The 19,764-nt window shown below is 45.3% G+C and overlaps 1 protein-coding gene across 4 annotated transcripts; it reads right to left on the reverse strand.

Annotated features, from left to right (window-relative positions):
* Window positions 1-5,961: 5,961 nt before the first annotated feature.
* ZBTB24 (zinc finger and BTB domain containing 24) lies at window positions 5,962-19,764 on the reverse strand. Of its 4 annotated transcripts, none has more exons than XM_029944735.1 (8): window positions 19,744-19,764; window positions 19,242-19,295; window positions 18,097-19,067; window positions 15,022-15,189; window positions 14,449-14,532; window positions 13,702-13,785; window positions 10,167-10,248; window positions 5,962-9,254 (listed from the first exon to the last, which is right to left on the reverse strand). In XM_029944735.1, the coding sequence occupies exons 3-8, from the start codon at window positions 19,037-19,039 to the stop codon at window positions 8,564-8,566; spliced, it is 2,052 nt and encodes a 683-aa protein (XP_029800595.1). In that variant the 5' UTR covers window positions 19,040-19,067; window positions 19,242-19,295; window positions 19,744-19,764; the 3' UTR covers window positions 5,962-8,563. The 4 variants fall into 4 exon arrangements, 3 of the variants coding, with proteins under 3 accessions (XP_029800595.1, XP_029800594.1, XP_029800597.1); XM_029944734.1 differs by having other exon boundaries at window positions 19,242-19,424; XR_003910823.1 differs by lacking the exon at window positions 5,962-9,254 and adding an exon at window positions 13,274-13,356 and having other exon boundaries at window positions 19,242-19,424.

Below are 19,764 nucleotides of genomic sequence, written 5' to 3' on the forward strand. Positions count from 1 at the left end.
AGGGGAAAGCAGAGGACGCCTGGCGGCGCGCGGACTGCGCCGGGCAGGGGAGCTCGGCGGGATAGGAGCTTCGGCGCCGGCCGCGCGGCCAGTGAGACTTTATTAGCGCCTCATTACCATCTCATTACCCCGGGAGCCCCGGCCGGCCCGGGACCCGGCCACGCCTGCAGGGTGGTGCCCAAGGGCGTGGCGCTGCGGATGCCCTTTTCCGCCTAGGGATTAGGAGACCAGGGCGGGGCTGGTGGGGACTGAGAAGTTCTGGGTCTGCGGCGCCCGGCGTGCGACAGCGTACCGCACCTCCATCCCGGTGCCCCCATCTGCAGAGCTAACCGTCTGCGGGCAGGCGAGGCCACCCATCCTTGCGTAGTACCAACTCTGTGAGCCGCTTCTGAGCGCCCGGCGGATAGGGCGCTCGGCCTGGGCAAGAAGTTTGCAGAAGCTGGCGGTTCCGTAGGTGGCGCCGGAACGTCTATGCTCTCTTCACCTTCCTACTAGGAGATCCACGGCCCGGGCGTCCCACCACGATGTGTCCAGGCTTGGTATCCGCCACGCCCTACGACAACTCTGCCCCTAGATCCGGGTTTAGGGCAATGAGCACGGATTAAAGTCCTGGGTACCTGGCAGTCTGCAGCTTCAAAGCGGCTGGAGAAGTGAGAGGGTCTTGGTGGGAGAGTACTTCCACTACTAAGTGAGAGGGTCTTGGTGGGAGAGTACTTCCACTACTAAGTGAGAGGGTCTTGGTGGGAGAGTACTTCCACTACTAAGGGGAAGTAGGAGGGATGTGTGGAAGAGAGGCTAGATCCCCAGTGTTAAAGCAGGCTTTGGAGTGAGAATCCGCAGAACCCTCAATACTGAAAAGGGCTTTGTGAGTCCTTTGGGATCAACTTCCTCATATTCCTGATAAGGAAACAGGGCTGAATGTGAAGGCACCCAAGGTCATTCAACTAATTAGTAAAACATCAATTCTCATTTATTGAGCAGCTACTGTGAGTATAACCATAATTTCAGAGATCAAAACACTCCCATTTTACTGGAAAAGAAACTGAGGGTCACAGAGGTTCTCTGTCCTGCAACCTGTTACCCAGTAAGGGAGGGAGCTAGTATGGGGCCCAGGTGTGTCTGGGCTCCACCATGCTGGTGTGGATGCAATGTGACAAATGAAAGACTGGCATTGTAAGAAGCTGTTTCTTGTTTAGAGGTAGTGACACAGTAACATGGGAAATACTCACAGAACAGAAATAAATGGGAGGATCCGTCTCCTTGAGATCCAGGGACCAGAAATAGCTGCCTTCCTCTTTCTTCTCACTCTGCTTTCCTCTGGAAGCCCTAAGAGACCCAGTAAGACCGGAAGCTCACTGCTCGCTCACTGCTCCCGGCTGGAGCTGAGAGGCAGGCAAGGGAAGGCAGGCAAGGGGAAATGCCTGCTCTCTGCCAGAAGAGGCAGGGAATTCAGCCAGGTCACACTCAGGAAACTAGGGCGGCCTCCGAGCCGGGCCCTTCCTAGCTCTGGAGCATGACTCGTTATTTGGCTTGAAATAAATGTGCCCCAAATTAGACACACCCATATTTAAATACACAGTGTAACAAGTATTCTGAAGTCCACTATAAATGGGTTTACCAGGCTTTTAGAATCGTCCCATGTCCCTTTTATTAGCAGATGCTAAAAGACTGGCCGCTCCCACTTTGTATTTGCAGAGGCCCCACAGGATCTGGCCCTTAATTCAGTGACTTTGCAGTTGCAGCCAAAAAGGATTATATGGCTCTCTGAATGAGAAATGGTAAAATTTGTTTCTAAAAAAATCTCGGAAGAATAATGACTTCAGTGCTGAAAATCTGCTGACTTGGAGTGTCGCTTTCTGCTAATTAAAGATATACCCTGCAGCATAAAGCAGTGGGTAATATACTTACTGATCTGTAATCCAGAAGCTCCGGTCGGATCCCAGCTTTGCTTCACCAGCTTAGTGTGACCTTGAGAAAGTCACCAACCACCATGCTTCAGCTTTATCATTTCTAAATGAAGGCAGTTTAATTCCTCAACCTCCTCAGCTCATTTCAATTCTAAAATGTCGGTGACCCTAAGAAATGTACAGAGACTAGAAGGCCCAGACCCCAAGGCATGAAGACAGGGATCTCTTTCCTCTAATCCATATCGTGTTCTGTGTCGCAGCAATGCCATCCCTCACACTGCAGGTGACATGTCTCAGTCACCCTGTAATGAGACCTTCCACCTATAGGCCTGTGAGGTCAAACAAAACACCCACAGTCCTGGGCTGGGAGCCCAGGCTGAAGTGTGACAGGCAGACACATTTCCTGATGTAAACATAATTATGAGCTGAGTGCAAAGTGTAGAGTGCTGTGAACAGATATGACAGGGTGGCTTGATTGAAATTAGAGAGTCAGGGAAGGTCTCCCTGAGGAAGTGACACACTGAATTCTGACAGCTGACCAGACAGGAGAGTAGGTACAGAAACCTTTCAAGCCTGAGAAACCACCAGCCTCCAGCCCTAAGGCCGTAAATGCAGGATGTTTGGGGAACAGCAAGGGAACCAGTGGCTGGAAGTGAGAATGGGGAAGGGGCCCAAGAGGAAGCTGCATTTCAGATTTTATTCTGAGCCCGGTGGGAAACTGCAGAAGGATTGTAAGCAGAGACCTGATCATATTTGCCTTAGTAACAAAATATCCATTCATTTAGCGAGACACTGCTCAAGGCACGACGGAGGACCCATATAGATTACCATCACTTCCAGTGGAGAGAGTGGAGGGTCAGAGAGGGTCCGTTAGGCCTTGGTGGAACCCAGGCAAGAGGAGGCAATGGCACAACGGGGCGGGTGGGAGCAGTGGATGGATTCGGACTATAGTTTGAGGTGAAATGGACATAATGTGGGGATGCATCTGACCCAGCAGGCAAGGAGGCCCTATCAAGATTGGCTCCCAGCTTTCTCTCTCAGCTGACAAGAGTGACTGAACCACAAAAGATTGGGTCCTTCATTCTTTTCTACTCTTCCCTGCAAACTTGTTCCTCTGCATGTGACTTTCTCTTCCGGAGCTGTCTCCAGATGAAAACATGCTGATTTCACAGACCAAGATACCACAAGGGACAAAGGTTAAAATACAAATGGGCCCAGGATTAACTACTTTCCTTCATTTTTGTTAATGAGCACTTTTATACTTCAAACACTAAGATTACAGATAAAACTTGTACAGAAGCCATTTAATCAGAGAGGGAGATTTTAAAACTGGAGAGTTTTGTTTTTAACTCCCAATTTAGCCTAAGGCAAGCTTCAGTTTAACCCTGCATCCAACAAGGATAAAAGTAACCTAAACTAAAACCAAAAGCCAAACTATTCTTTTGGAATATCTTCAAATCTGTATTTTGAAGGATCCACTGGACATGAAGATATTAATCTATAGATACTAAAATTCAAAATAAATAATAAATCCATACTGTAAGACCAACAAAGTTAGTTCCCTGACTTGAGCACGCTCAAATTTTTCCCTTTCTGCAGGTCATATTGGATATAGTAGTACTTTTCAGATGTTAACAAAAAAGACTATGATCTCTTGCTAATGTTACCTAAAATGTGCTCAAGTTCCTACATTTTGTGTTGACAATAGGATTGAATGAACTTTTAGTTTAAAAGCTTTCCCAGGGGCACCTGGGTGGCTCAGTAGGTTAAGCGTTCAACTTCGGCTCAGGTCATGATCTCTCAGTTCATGGGTTCAAGCCCCACACTGGGCTCTGTGCTGACAGCTCAGAGCCTTGAGCCTGATTCAGATTCTGTCTCTCCCTCTCTCTCTGGTCCTCCCCCATTAATGCTGTCTCTCAAAAATAAATAAAGTTAAAAAAAAAAATAAAAAGCTCTCCTAGTGAGGTACATTTCATGTGAGAATGACTTTATATATATAGTATGTATATGTGTATATATGTACATACTTAGTATGCATATACTTTATATATATATATTATAGCCAACAAAAGTGTTGCTTAATTACATGGAAAAAATTTTAAAGCTACATAAACTATCACAGTGACATTCCTGTTTCTTTTAGAGGTCATTCTTTGACACCTGCTATTTACAAAAGGCAAGAGGGATTTTTTAGAGGTCACTCCTCCATGCCTGCTGTTTACAAAAGAGTTTTCTTTCAATTCTTAAGAATTTAGGCTTATTTCAGGAGCTCTTGGGAGGCTCAGTTGGTTACACATCTGACTTGATTTTGCCTCAGGTCATGATCTCACAAGATTGAGCCCTGTGTTGGCCTCTGTGCTGCCAGTGCAGAGTCTGCTTGGGATTCTCTCTCTCGCATTCTCTGTCCCTACCCCACTGTGCACACTCTCAAAATAAGTAAAAATTTTTAAAAGTTTAGTCTTTAGTCTGAAAAGTGCGGATGATAATTCACCTCAATACTTACAAATAAGGTTAGCAAAAAGTCAAACAAGCCTTCCCTATACATAAATTATCATTAGTCAGGAGTTTGGAAAAAAGGGCTCACAGTTAAGCCATTTTCACATCAATAGTAACATTCATTTAATTGGTAAATTACTATTAAGGTTTTAAATCCATAGTGGTAAAATACTAATATAATATTAATGTGGTAGTCATCATTTCTACAGGAGAAAGACTATATACTTATATATAATATACGTAATTATATCATTACTAATGTATAAAAATATTATATTTTACAATTATTGTTTTATGTAAAAATCATGTGCTAAAACGTCAAACACAGATCAATTTTTTAAAAGTAAGTTCTACACCTAACCTGGGGCTTGAACTCAAACCCCAAAATGAAGAGTCATATGCTCTTCAGACTGAGCCTGCCAGGGGCCCCAGATCCTCAATTTTAGCCAAAAATCTTCTACTACATCAAGCAGATCATATGTAAAGACAAATCCAGCTTTAGGTTTCAAAAGACTGGTGACAGTAAGCCCATCTGTGGGCAGCACCGTCGCGGGCCCAGCTGACCCCGTGCAGCAGTTCTGGCTTTGCCAATCACCGTGTGACGTTGGGCAACGGCTCCACCTGCAATGGGCCTCTATGTTCTTATCTGTAAAACAGGCATAATACGATTTACCTCATACGAATGTCATAAAGATTGAGTAAAGTAAGACTGTTGCTCCAGACACTGCTCATCCAGGTGCCAGTTACTTAGAGCTGAATTGCATCCCCCACCGAATTCATATTGATGTCCTAACCCCCCAGACTCAGAATGTGACTGTGTTTGGAAATATGGCCTTTCATGAGGTAACTGAGTGAAAATGTGGTCATTAGGATTAGGGTGGGCCCTAATCCAATACTGGCTGGTGTCTTGTAAGATTAGGGCAAAACACACAGAGGGAAGACCATGCAAACACAGGGAGGAAAAGATAGTCAGGAGGCCTGGGAAGAAACCAACCCTGCCCGCACCTTGATCTTGAACGTTTAAGCCTCCAGAACTGAGAAAATAGATCTGTTACTTAAAGCACCCATTCTGTAGTATTTTTAATGGCAGCCCCAAGCAAATATGCCAGTCCTGGCCAGCGGGGACCGCAGTCCCTAAGTGCAGGGTGCTGCACAAATCCTGCTTTGTGTGCCATGGCACGAGACAGTTGAGGAACACTAAGATACAGACCTAACACCCTTGGCTTCACTCCTGCCTATAGGCTAAAGGCTCAATATGTGGTAGATATTATTATCCAATTTATGCAAACCTAGATGTAAGTGTCTACAACGGGAATATCATTATATTCTTCAGCATCATGGAACCAGCCGCTCACTACATTTAGAACACAGGAACTGACTGCAGAAAACAGAGTAGAGGTAGAGAGAGATTCAAGAAGCAGAAGCAAGCACATGAATAAATAACTTATTTTGATGGCAATGGCTAGAGTCTTCCCAAAGCCAGCCCTCTACTCAGAGAAAACTCAGAGATTTACTTTTGAAAGCAGTAAGGTGCATTTCAGTGACCCAAAGCATCATATTCTATTTCCTAAGTGTACTTTGTATTTCTGTGCTTGTTAAAACAATTTAAAAAACTGTACAAGTTTAGTGCAAAATAAGTTGTGAAACACTGAGCCAAAAGCTTCTCAAACACACATTTTTACATACATGACATTTCCTTTGGGTACAGAGTCACTGAACTTTAGACTTTGGGGTTTCAGAGGGCAGAATGTATATTTGGGACACCAAGGAGAAGCTAGATCTATAAAGCTATCATTTTCTCCTTTCCCGTTGACAGCTGGGCGAGTCGACAGAACTCTTCCAGAAGATATTTTTATGGCTGAAACTGGCTCTCAAGTTGGAAGCAGGTAGGCCTGTGTCACAGAGAACAGGAGCCACCAGCCACACGTGGCTCCTGAGAACTTGTAAGATGGCTAGTGTGACTAAGGAACTGGTGGTGCGTTTTTTCTTGTTTTTTTTTTAGTAATTTCTGTGCCCAGTGTGGGGCTTGAACTTATGACCCTGAGATCAAGAGTCACATGCTCTTCTGACTGAGCCAGCCAGGTGCCCCAGGTTTTAATATAAATTCAAACTGATAATCATTTTGGTTACTGAAAAAATTATGTGTATATCAATCTACGTTTTCAACTGTAAATCGTATGAATTCTAAACACAGTACGTCCAAAGAATATTAGCATTCAAATGGAGTGCATACTAGATTTTGAAGACCTTAATATGCAAAAAAGAATCGAAAATACTTACTAATACATTTTTATATTGATTGCAGGTTGAAATATCTGGCAAATGTTGGATCAAATAATTTTATTAAATTAATTTCACCATTTTGTTTTTAATGTGGCTACTAGAAAATTTAAAATTACATGTGGCCCACAATGTATTTCTCCTAGAGCAGAGGTAGACTGTCATAAAGCTAGTTAAACTTGACTTGTGTGACTGTATTTCCTGAATAATTCTCCAGCTTTACAGAGAATCCTTTTATATTAATATTGTGTATGTCCTGAAGAAACTGTGGGCCAGTAAGCTTTGAAAAGCTGGAAAAAACTTTGCATTTTAAGAATAAGGTTAAAGTAGTTTAAATGACTAAGAACCTGAAATATTTGGGTCATAACTGTATTTGTAGAAATTGTATCTTGGCTCTAGTCAGGCCTGACTTAAACATTGCTTTGGTTGATACACATAAGATGTACAACATTTTAGAAATTTTGTGAATTATGTATGATAAAATATAGTTTGGCAAATATGTAAAAAAAATAAGCTTTCATCTTCTCTCAAACCTCAAGAATTCCATTGCTTTCACCTCCAAAAAACTTTCTTGATTCAGGTGGAAATCAAACAAAGATGTGAGAAAATAAGTAACTGATGGAAAGATCCTGTTACTTTTAGGGTAGATTACCCCTGTGCTCCACCAGCATTATGTCAACTTAGGTGAGTGCCCAGCCTCTGCTCTCCAAAATCTTCTATCAGTTTACTTGAGAGAAAGCAATCAAAGTCTTTAGTACATTGGGCTTGAAAACCTAACATAACATACATAACAGACATCATTTCAACTTTTGACAATTATTTAAAACGGTACAACAATTACAGACTGGCTACTATGGTTTGGAGGCTCACTTTTTTTTTTTAATTAGAAGATATTTACTTTTTTAAATGATGTGTCCACTTTATGAGATTTAACCTACTTTGCAATAAAAATAAATTATAAGGTCCCATCTCCAGAAAGTTATCAGACATAATACATGGATCATATTCAGGATCAATCAGAATTCAAGAGTATTATTTGACACTTAAAATACACTGAATAAAATTTTATATTCCAGGATAACTGAGAGAGCTTTAACTTCATCAGAAAGAACAATTATCACTGCTGACAAAAATTTGGACTTGATGGGTTGAATGTCTTGATCCCAGTTCTACTCTTTAATCAGACTTTTAAATTAAAATTTCAATAGCCTGCTTTTAAAAAAATATGTAACCACTCAAAAAATAAGTAAATCCCTGTGTCTCAGAAAAATTGAGCTCAGAATTTTTAAAATAATCCTATACTTTTTGGCTTTCTTGTTAAATTCATTTTGAGTTAAAATAGACTTTTAGTTTCTATGTCTCTGAATCTACCTTAAACCTGACACAAAGAGCCCACCGTACCACACAGACATTAAATGTTGAGTTACTCTGTTTTAGGGGATTATAAGGTACAGACGCTCCAAAGTTGTCATCTGTCATATTCAGCCCCGACTTGTCTTACAGAAGCAACCGTGTTACCTAAGAGAAGTAAAAAAGAAACCACTCTACCCAATTCAGCAAACATAGGACTTCCTTTTTTCTAAAAAATATACCTGGAAAGGTCAGCAAGACCCTAAGCTGTGGCCATGAACATTCATGACTTAGAGAAGTCTAAATCAATGCCTCCAAATAAAAATCATCCATGACCTTAAGAGACGTAGATGAAAACGAAAACCATTCCTCAGTAACAAATGCTAACTCCGAGTCCGGACTACATACAAGGTATGATAGACACATGTCTTATTGCCTGGATGGAAAGCGTTAGAACTGGCAGTTGGCCATCACACCTCTGGAAGGATGGCTTACTGGGAAAAGACGGGCAGGGTGCACACGTTTACAGGTCAGCTCTGCTCCTGGCTGAGTGGTGGGGGCGGAGCCGGCTCGGGCAGCTGCAGGTGCTGAGTCGGATCTGAAGCACTTGCTAAGTGCAGCTCCCCTGTTTGCTCTTGATGGGCGTGGAGATGTTCCAGGGTCTCTTTGGAGAGTGTGATTACGTGCACCGGCTCGGGCTGTGACGGTTCCATCTGGCTCTCAATCATATTGAGGCCCTGTATGTGTTCCGTTTGCTCCTGTTGGGCTGAAAGAATTAAATTCTGCAGTTGTTCTGGCTGCGGCGTGAGCAGGGTGAGATTAGCAGCCTGGTCTGCGGTCATGTTCTGAGAACTCTCGGCAGTAACAATGCTGATTCCTTGGCTAGGCCCAGGCATGAAGTTGATGTTATGTACAGAATTGGTCACCAGAAGCTGGATTTCCTGCTCTCCAGATGCAGAGAGCTGATAGGGCTGCAGCTGAAGAATATTCCTGACCTCTTCAGTGTTGTTACTGCCAGACATGCCACTGGCCTCTGATGCAGGTTTCTCTTTGCTGTGGATTTTCAAGTGAGCCTTCAAGTTGTCTAAGCGAGCGAACTGTAAGTTGCACTCAGGGCAGGAGAAAGGCTTTTTGCCCGTGTGCAGAATGCAGTGTCTCCTCTTAGCACTGGAGTCAGAGAAGGATTTGCCGCATATGCCACAGGAGTACGGCTTTTCTCCTCTGTAAGAAAATACACGTTTTATCTTAAAAACAGATCTATTTGTTACTTCCTGATTGTTTAGGAAGAAGAAGTCAAGAAGAGAGGAAAAATTAACTCGACTGGGAGTCCTAAGTCATGGGTTCTTCTACTAACTTAAGGAGTTAGAACAAGTCCCAACTTTTATGGGTTTTAGTTTCTAATCCTAATAGAAAAAGAAAGGGTGGGGTCGCATCCAAGTAAGGGTGGTGGATGAAGCTGGGCCAGAGGTGATAAAATTTTATGATTCCATAGTCTGTATTTCAGATAAGAAAGCAAATATTTACATATCACACATAAAATTCCTTTTCTTTTTTAGTTCTCATTACCAACTTTATTTCTTTTTTAAAGATTTTAATTCTAAGTCATCTCCACACCCTATATAGGGCTTGAACTCATGACCCCGAGAACCAGAGTCGCGTGCTCCACTGACTGAGCCATCCAGGCACCCCCTCATTGCCAACCTTTGGACTCTTGTGGCCAATTAAGTATATATGATGGACTTCAATGTAAAAGACTGGAGTGACCCTTAATTACTTTTCTTAGAACTACTAAATCAAATCTGAAAGCCGTGTAAACAAAAGCATTTATTCAGAAAACATTAAATTTAATATTTATTTTTGACTGAAGAATTTAAGCTTTGGATCAGTCCCTAGCCCAAAAATAAAAACTCAAGAAATGAAATCAATCATGCAAACTTCTGCTGGCCAGAGCTAGTTTTCCTGATTTTGCCTAAGCGGGGAACTGCTTTATTGAAAAGATAACAGTAAACTACACAGAAAGTTCTACCCATGTAACACTTTGGGGCAAAGGACTGTACAGATAACAAACATCACCTGACTGAACTCCAGGGCTGAATGAGGACTCCCATGAGAAAAATGTCTGCGAAACTTTACCTGTGGATTCTGATGTGGGTCTGAAGAGAACTCTTTGCTGTGAAAGATTTGCCACAGATTTCACAAGTAAACGGCTTCTCACCTAAGAAAGGGGAAGCATTCAGAAATATACATCCAACATAAAGCAAAAATAATCACCCCCCAGTTTCACGATATAAAGGTGGGAAAAAAGGCAATACCACCTGATTCCTCAATGAGCATGAATTACTAAGCACCTACTACATACCTAAGCACGGGTGCTGTGCCAAAGCGATGCAGGGAAAGTGTAAGATACAGTTCTTTCTCTTACAAAGGGAAACAAGGAGTACGTGATTATACGCAGGAAACAAGAGGACACGCCACATTTACTCCTGGACGGCCCCACCCTGAGATAATGCACAACTGTCACACCTTCCTGCTCGGTCTGGTAGCCGTCCTGACCTCCCTAAGGACCCCGGTGCACTCGAGTGACTTATATATTACCGACATTTCTATCTACCTTCTAGTGTGTCCAGAATCTGACCACCTGTCACACCTCCACCACCACCCCGGGCCAGGCCCAGCAACGTCTCTGCGACAGCCGCACAGGTCTCTCCCCACTTCTGCTCCAGCTTCCCTGCTGCCCACAATAGGTGTGGCAACCACACTGCTACACACACACTCCAAAGGCTGCCTGATCCCATCCTGAGATAAAAGCCAAAGCCCCAGGGCTACGAGGCCTCACAGATCTGTCCACCTACACCCAGTCCTCACCCTAAACTTTTCTGACCTCACCGGGCACTATGCCTTTGCTCGCTGCTCAGCGTCCCAGGCACGCTGGAGAGTCACTGGACACCACACCCTGGGTGAGTGAGCGAGCCCCATGCGGGGCTCCTGCTCCCGCCAGTCATCCCCTCGGGGACTCCCTCTCCCTCTGCACTGCCTTCAAGTCCCTGCTCAAATATCACTTTACCAGCAAGGAGCCCTCCTCACCACCGAAAGCACTGTCCTCCTTTCCCCTAAAACTCCTTCGTCCCCTTCTCTGAATCAGTTTTCCCCACGATGCCATCCCCACCTCACACACTGTACTTGTTATTTATTACCATTCTCCCCCATTCTTAGGGGGGAAATTTGTGGGCTTGTCCACTGCCTAGAATCAGGCTTGGCACGCTGTTCCAGAAATCCCTGACGAATAAATGAATTTCAGAAAATTTAGTGGTCCTAACGCAGCAAGGGGACTATGAATTTAAAGAAAAGCAAGAACAAAGTCCCACTGATGTAGGGGGCGGCAAGGGAGGGGGGTGATCTGAAGTGGAGGTCGGCCGGGCAGCTTCCCTTCCACGGCCTCTGCTGGAAAACGCATGCGACACATTTCTCCAGGCTCCATCTGGGCACAGGGCGCTTGTGCCAGCTTGGGTGAGTCTGCATCTTTGCATGATCAACTCTTACCACTTCAAAGGTGAAAGCCAGGCCACTGCCATTCTTTCCATAGCTTCCCAAACCAGAGCTGGGGCCCACCCTGTTCCCAGTTTGTTTCCAGATTCAAAGACTGACTACCTGCTTGTCATGGAAAGTTCTGTGTGGGAAACATTAACAATGTTTACACTAGCTACCTGGGTTTATGACATTTCAGAAAGTCTTTCGGTTGCCATATGTTTCAAACAATGGAAATTCTTTTTCTTTTTTTTTTTTTAACAGATATTTATTTTTGAAAGATAGAACACAAGCGGGGGAGGGGCAGAGAGAGACAAAGACGGAGACACAGAATCCAAAGCAGGCCCCAGGCTCTGAGTTGTCAGCACAGAGCCTGATGTGGGGCTCAAACTCACCAACTGTGAGATCATGACTTGGGCTGACGTCAGATGTTTAACCGACTGAGCCACCCAGGCGTCCCTAAACAATGGAAATTCTTTCTAGGAACACAGAGTCCTTCAGAATATATCTGGACGGGACCACCTGTGACCACGTCCACTGCCACCACATGTCGCAAGCCCCTGATTAGCACAGCAGCCCCCTAATGGGCCTCCCCTCCCTGTCTCATCCACAGAGAAGCCAGAATGATCCTAGTAAAATTCTAAGGCACCTAACCTATAACCCTTGTTAAAGTCCTCAAGGTCAGAATAAAATCCAGTCTTCACCGTGGCCTCCAGCATTCAGAAGCCTCAGTCCACACACTAGAATCACCGAGGAAACTTACAAATAGTTTCAAGGCTCTGGCCCAGGTCCGTTCAGTTGGAATCCCTGGGGTTGGGACCAGGCTTTTTCTTTTTGAAAGCGTCTCAGGTGGCTGAAGTATGCCGCTAGGCCGAGGAGCCCCGTGTTTTAACAAACTCCAGCCACCTCTGCTATCCACCCACCCAAGCCCTCCTACCTCTACTGCCCCGGCTTGGCCTCACTCACAGCTGCCTCCTGGCATTTCTCTGGCAAGTTGGAAACTCCTGTGTTTCACGGCTTTGCACCTGCTGTTCTCTCTGCCTGGGATGCTCTTCTTCTGGACAGCTACAGCGACTGGCTCGCTCCCCATAACATTCAGAGCAAATGTCTTTTTTCTTTTTTTAAGCTTATTTATTTAAACAATCTCTACTCCCAATGGGGGTCTTGAACTCATGACCCCAAGATGAAGAGCCACATGCCCTGAGCTGGCCAGGTGCCCTTGCTCTCCAGAGCACTCAGATGCTCTATCCAAGGTGTCCCCTCATCAGTGTGGCCCTCCCACACGAGTCCCCATGTAAAAGGGCAGCTTGCCTTCCCACGTCCCACCCCCTTACCCTGCGTTCAGCTCTTCACAGCACTGAGCCCCACCTAACACGTTACACAGTCATTTGTTCTCGGGCTTCCTGGGTCAAATGGTAGCCCCTAAACAGCAGGGGCTCTGGCCACCCCATTCACTGTTGTTTCCTCAGGGCCTCAGTGGTGCTTAGGTACCCCATGCCTGATACCCAGTAACTGTTCTGTAAATGTGTGTTAAATGAGTGAATTAAATTTCACAGAACCTGTTCATGGTAACATCTATAGAAAGAATGTATAGAGATCCATTTCCACAGAACGTCTACCCTATGAGACACTTATTTTAAGAAAACAAATTAAGGAGAAAAACTTTGTGTTTGGAGCAGAAAATGTCCAAAGCAGCACAAACCAATCTGATATACCTGCCCTGATCCATCCTGCCTCCTCTTTATCCCCGGAGCGGATTTTCCCGGAGGTGGTGATGCTTACGTTATAACCGCTGGTGCTGGAGGAGGAAACGGAAAGACCCTCATGCCCATGCTACCTTTGTGTTTGTTTCATTTTGCTTCCTTTTCTATAAAAAATTGATCTGTCATCTCCCAGGCTGAAGTACACTAAGAGTGAGACACAGAACCAGACTCAGACTTGTTAGCCATCTCTAAGTTGCTGAGCTATTAGAGAAGGGATCTCCGCACAGAATGGTGTTGACAGCCTCCCGCCTCGGACTTTGAGATGATCTCGTAAAATTCCCACCCAATTTATAATAAATGGAGCCTGAGGAGGGGGACCCGATCTCACTCTTCTAAAAACATGAGTGTACCAGAGAGGAGGGACCAGAGGGCAGTTTTACCTGTGTGTGTTCGTAGATGTTTCTTTAGCTGAGACACATCCATGAATTTGCGATGGCAGTGGGTGCATTCCGGTAGTGAGTGGCCTTGTCGCAACAACAAAAAAAGTGTCAGTGCATGTATGCGCTCTCTCCCTGCACTTCTTCAGTGATTTGTGTTAAAGCACTTCCCTGAAAAATAATCACTTTAAATATGGCACTTTAATAAGACAACAGTAATTTTGTTATTAATTTGGTAACAGTTAATATTTTCCTATGCACCTCAACTCACTGCTTGGACAGCTGGCGCCCTTCCATTCTCCCTAAACACGATCTCCTTCTTCCCTTGAAGCATCGGTGTGACTGTGGCCCACTGATCTCAAATATCACTCCCAAACCCTCAATCATTTCTTAGCAGTTGAGAGGAAAAAAGACAATGGACAGAGCTGGGTGGGAGATGGCCTGGATGGCCAGCTATGGGGTAAGAATGCTTCAACGGGCACTCTCTTGGGCAAGCAGCACTTCTGAAAGATGCCAATTCTGTTGGGTTTGTGTATGGCACCAAAACTGTAGTACAAAAATTTTAAATATAAATCCCAAGGTAGTGGAAAGAACACAAGGAAAGGACGTCTAATTTAGATCGCTTTTTAAGATTCTTTCCCTATATACTAATTCATCTTCCCCTAGTGGACCCTAGCGTTTCAGAAGTCATTTGTATTTGCATTTCTCCCCCATCAATCTAAATCCAAATGTTCTTTCACTTTATTGTACCTGTATGAACTCGATAATGGCTCTTTAGTTGTCTTTTCTGGCTAAAATATTTTCCACACTGATCACAGGTGAAAGACTTCTGTCCTGCCAAATAAAAAAACAAAGACACTAAAACATGCAAAAACTGTAAGGAACTAGAATGCTCACTGGTAAAGTAACACACTGGACCCAGGTCCCCATTTTCTATGAACGACACAAGTGACTTGCCTCCAAACCCAAATGCCTTTAGAGTCCACCACAGTAAGAGAAATGTGCAAAGGTATGTAAGGTAGTAGGGAGTGGTGGAGATTGGGGTAGAAGTGGAACCTCCATCTCCCCCTAAAGTCACCAAATTCTAAACTCTGGGGGTTAAACAAATGTCTGCACATTGAGCTCCAACAGCCAGTTTATAAGCCCTAGTTTTAAGACTCAATGCTGTGCAGAATTGTAAACTACGGTCTGGGCGAAGGCACAATTCTGTCGTTCAGTGACACCATGGGGGGAAGTGACATTAGGCTGAGAAAAGCCCGTTTTGATCACGGTAACACCCCCCAGAACCCGGTGGCAGGGGCCCGCCGCTGCTCCCCCAGCTACCTGAATGCAGGCTCATGTGCTCCAGCAGCGAGTGTTTGGTGGTGAGAGCCTTGCTGCACACGGTGCAGGTGTAGGGCCGCTCGCCAGTGTGCATCCGGGTGTGGACCTGCAGGGAGTGCTTCTGGGCAAAGCCTTTCCCACACTCATTACACTTGAAAGGCCGCTCCCCTGGAATAAGAGCCCCAGAAACACAGTGTAAGCAAGTATACACATCTTCCTGTTTCCTCCTAAATTAAGATGACAATAAAGGGATTTCTCTTCAAGGCATACATCCAAAAGGCCCGGGACTGGAGAGAAAACATCAGCAATAAAATCCGGCAAGCCGGAACAGATGGATCTGATGCCAGCAGTGAGAAGGGCTGAGACAGAGCATAACACGGCCTCCACAACGCTCAGGAATTGGTGGCCCCTGTTATCTCTGAAGATGGGGGTGAGGATCAATGACAGTCTGTTTTAATAAAGGTACTTAGGACCCCCCCCCCATCACAGAAGACTGGCCAGCTCCCCAACAAAGGCCAGAGACTGTGCTCTGAAGAGGGCAAAACAAATAGTCTCTGGACTATGGGTGTCCAGGCAGTGGAATGGGACTGTCCCAGGGAGAGCAAGTCCAAGTTTACTCTTGGGAGTGATGAGACTGTGCCCAGCCTTCTTCCCTGCTCCTGCTCTAGACAGGCAGGCTGGGAGGGTGGAACGCTTCCTTCTGAAATGTGGCAGGCTGGGGTGGGAGGGTGGCAGATGCGATGCCAGGTGGCAGTGAGGAGGTGGGGTGCCACCCCCCCGTGAGGCCGTCATCTACAGGCCCTCTCCATACCCACGGTAACTCGCAGTCAACCATTCCAACATAGGACTAAATATGACATTTAATTAATTAATTTTGTTTATTTATTTTTGAGAGACAGAGAATGTGAGTGGAGGAGGGGCAGAGAGGGAGAGAGAGAATCCCAAGCAGACTCCTCATTGTCAGTGCAGAGCCTGACGTGGGAGGCTCAAACTCACGAACTCTGAGATCGTGACCTGAGCTGAAACCAAGAGCCAGATGCTTAACCGACTAAGCCATCCACACACCCCAAACATGATTTTTAAAAAACCACCATTCAAGGAAGGCTTTTAGTTGAAACAGATACAAAACAAGAGAAAAAAACTTGCAAAAAACAGAAGCTGCCCAAGGGGAAGAAAACATTAAAAACTAATAAGAGACTACTGTTATTAACATACTCACCATGAACCAAAAAGAGGATTCACGATAAAAATTTTTTAAAAAGGGGTGTTTGTGTGGCTCAGTTGGTTAAGTGTTCAACTTTGGTTCAGGTCATGGTCTGGTGGTTCATGAATTCAAGGCCCGCATCGGGCTCTGTGCTGACAGCTCAGAGACTGGAGTCTGCTTGGGATTCTGTGTCTCCCGCTCTCTCTACCCCTCCCCAACTTGCGCTCTCTCTCAAAAATAAACATTAAAAAAAATTTTTTTTAAAGGAATTTAGAGAATAACAAGGGGCTTCTAGAAGTAAAACAGTAGAAATAAATCTCTAAGTGTTAAAAGATAAAGGGCAAATCTCCCAACAAGTAGAGCCAATTGTGATGGGAAATAGGAGATAAGGACATTGGGGGATGGGTCTGGAGGTTCAACATGCCGACAGCCAGCCGGGAGTTCCAGAAAGAGAGAGCACAGAAAACCAACAAGAGAAATCATCCCTAAAATACTTTCCAAGAATTTTCTGGAACTGAAAGACAGAGTTTCCAAATTGTATGGATCTTCCGTTAGCCACCGAAATAGATGAAAACAGACCCACACTAAAGTGATTCACTGCAAAATTTCATAACGCTGGGCACAAGGGGGAAGATTCTACATGCTGTTTTCCTGAACAAATCTTACAGAACTATTTAACTCTTTAAACTAGCCTCTATTATAGTTCAACAAATATTTCCCAAATGTCTACTTTGTTTAAAGAACCAGAATTCAAGGTTCTCAATCTATCCTTCAAACCAAGGCTCCAATTAAATCAGAGGCTCTGGGGCTGGTGCCCAGTCACTGGGAGTTTTAGAAGCTCCCTAGGTGATTCTAATGTGTGGCCGGGGAGTACCTGGGTGGCTCATCAGTTAAGCATCTGACTTGGGCCTAGGTCACAATCTTGCCATCCTGGAGTTCAAGCCCCGCATTGGGCTCTGTGCTGACAACAGAGCCTGGAGCCTGTTTCAGATTCTGTATCTCCCTTTCTCTGCCCTTCTCCCCTTTCTCACTCTGTCTCACTCAAAAATAAACATAAAAAAAAAAGTTTAATTGAGGCCATGGTGAGAACCACAGGGCTAGATGCTGCTGGGTCAGATGACAGCGAGCTGCGGGAGGAGAGGAGACTTAACTACGAGTCCCTATACTTAAGCTTACAATTAGGTTCAGGGGTATTTAACTGGTAACTACAGCCCGACCCAAAAGAGAGTGAGTTAAGTGTGTAAGAGAGGGCGCAAAGGAGGAAGGGAGTTTCTGGCAGGGCTGCACTGTCCAATATGGTGCCATTTAAATTAACTTAAAAAATTCAGTTCCTCATCACACTCACTACATGTCAAGTACTCAAAATCACATATGGCTGGTGGCCACCATATTGGACAGCACAAATACAGAACGTTTCTGTTTTCACAAAAGGGTCTATTGGCCAGCGCTCGGTTAGAGGGACCAAACAGAAGACATTCACCGCTCGATGGCTGAGTGGGAAAGCTGTCCAGACAGACCTCGGCAAAAAGCACAGCTGTGGTCAAGATGAAAAATGTTCAAGAATCAGAAAGCAGAGTAAATCTGGCTAGAGTGTGGTACCTGGGCATTAAAGGCTTGAACAGACAACTCCCAAATAAGAACAGGGTTCTACAATCAGCCTACCTGGGTTCAAATCCCAGCTCTGTCTCTATATGGATGACAACGGGGATAACACTTCCTACCTCGTAGGATTGTAGTGAGAATTAAGCACAGTAACATGTATGAAGGCCTTATTATAATGCCCATCACATAGAAGTTGCACAATAAATGACAGCTGTCATTGTCACCATGACTCCCAAACACGTTCCAGTAAGCTGCGAAAGTATAATTACCCGTGTGGCTCCTCTGGTGGACTGCCAAAAAGTGATTGTACTTAAACACTTTGCCACAGTCCTTACAACAGGCCTCAGGGCCGCTGGGGCGCTTTCTCCTTCCACAGACCCTTCTAGCTGGACTCCGGTCATCTTCGTCCCCAACAAGTTTGTAATCTTTCAGTTTGACGGACCTCCGAATCCTCCGCTTGCTGTACCCACTCTGGCTGTCCTGCCCGTCCTGGGTCTTGGGATCGCAATTCTCATCTTTTTCAGGGGGCACTTCCTCCCCTCTACCTGGCTCACAATCGTCTGTGTCTTTTGCTGGACTCTGTTCATTCAGTACCCCGCCATCTCCCTCTTTCACCACAAAGTTATGTCTGTTCTGAACTGAATTGTTTACTCTCAGCTGTATTTCTTCCTCTGCAGCCAGTTGTGATTTCCCCCCCTGCAAACTGTTGACTTTTCTTGGCCTTCCCCGTTTCCTCTTTGGAGGACTGTTTTTCTTATTAGAAATAACAACCATGGGGGCACCAGCAGCGCTCAACGTCGTTGGCTTTGGGGAGCTATGATTATTTTGGAAATCTGTGTAAGCCTTTACCAGGTCATAGACTTTTAAGAACTGAGCGGTAGCCAGGACTTGCTCTGTACTTTTCTCACTGGCCTGGAGACAGCCCGTGTAGATAAATTCCAGCAGCATGCCAAACGTGTCGGCAACCATGCCTTCCAGCATATAAATGGACTGACCAATCTCCCCCTCTTCAGCAAACATCATTGAGAAGTATTCACTACTGGCAGCAAGCAAGGCTTTGTGCGCCCGGAAATGCACATTCTCCACGATTAAAGTGATGTCACAGAGAAAGCCTTTCTTCCGCTGATCCTCAAAACTGGCCAGAACAGTGTCACTGTGAGTGTCCGAGTGTACGACAAGCTGCCCAGAAGGCTCTGATGATGTTTCTGCCATTTTCTTTAGAAGCCGAGCAGCATGAAGCCTGAAATAAGAAAATAATGATTAAAGACGAGGAAGCATCATCTCACAAGATTAATCCTAGCCCAAACAGGCCTACTATTCACTTCACATTGTTAACGGAATTGTACCACTTGCCCACTTTCAGAAATTGATTTAAGAAAAACTTAGCTTGGGATTCTCATCCTTGGACCGTTACCTAGTTGGGCGAGTCTCCAAGATCCATGCTTCTTCTCAGGGTCTGTCTTCTCCTCTGTAAACGGGAAGGAACGGGAATCAGCCATCTCTAAAGTCCTTCCTCAGCACCAACTTTCCACAGTTGCACACACAATCAGAATGGGAACTGCAGTGTCTCGATTTCACGCATTATTAAGCATTTCGTCTGTGAAAGCATATTAAAGGGACCAAGAAAATGTACGGAATGAATTTGGGGGTAGCTGCAATGAAATAAGAACCTAAGGCGCATCGGGCCTCGCTTCGGAAGGATGGCACGATCGCCCAGGCTGGAGCCACACGGCCGCGCGGAGCGGCGGGCAGACGATTCCCCGGGGACCGGGCCCGCGGAGCGGGGAGCAGGACGCGGGGGAGGCCTCCACTGCCGGCCTGGGCCCCTCAGGCGGGACGGGGGAGCACACGGCTGGGCAGCGCTCACCGCGGCCACGGGTCCCGCGCCCCGGGACAGCGGGCTCAGAGGGACCTACCTGTCGGGGCGCCCGGCAGGG

This window comes from Suricata suricatta, chromosome 7 (assembly GCF_006229205.1).
Source record: "Suricata suricatta isolate VVHF042 chromosome 7, meerkat_22Aug2017_6uvM2_HiC, whole genome shotgun sequence".
Lineage (NCBI taxonomy): Eukaryota > Metazoa > Chordata > Mammalia > Carnivora > Herpestidae > Suricata > Suricata suricatta.

Bases quoted from the DNA above. Each gene is read 5' to 3' on its own strand.
- ZBTB24 (XM_029944735.1), bottom strand. From the start codon at position 19,039: ATGGCAGAAACATCATCAGAGCCTTCTGGGCAGCTTGTCGTACACTCG. The intron at 14,533-15,021 runs GTAGCTGGGGGA...TTTATTTGGCAG, and splicing joins GCACATGAGCCTGCATTCAG to GACAGAAGTCTTTCACCTGT. The intron at 10,249-13,701 runs GTAAAACTGCCC...CCCCTTTCTTAG, and splicing joins ACATCTACGAACACACACAG to GTGAGAAGCCGTTTACTTGT.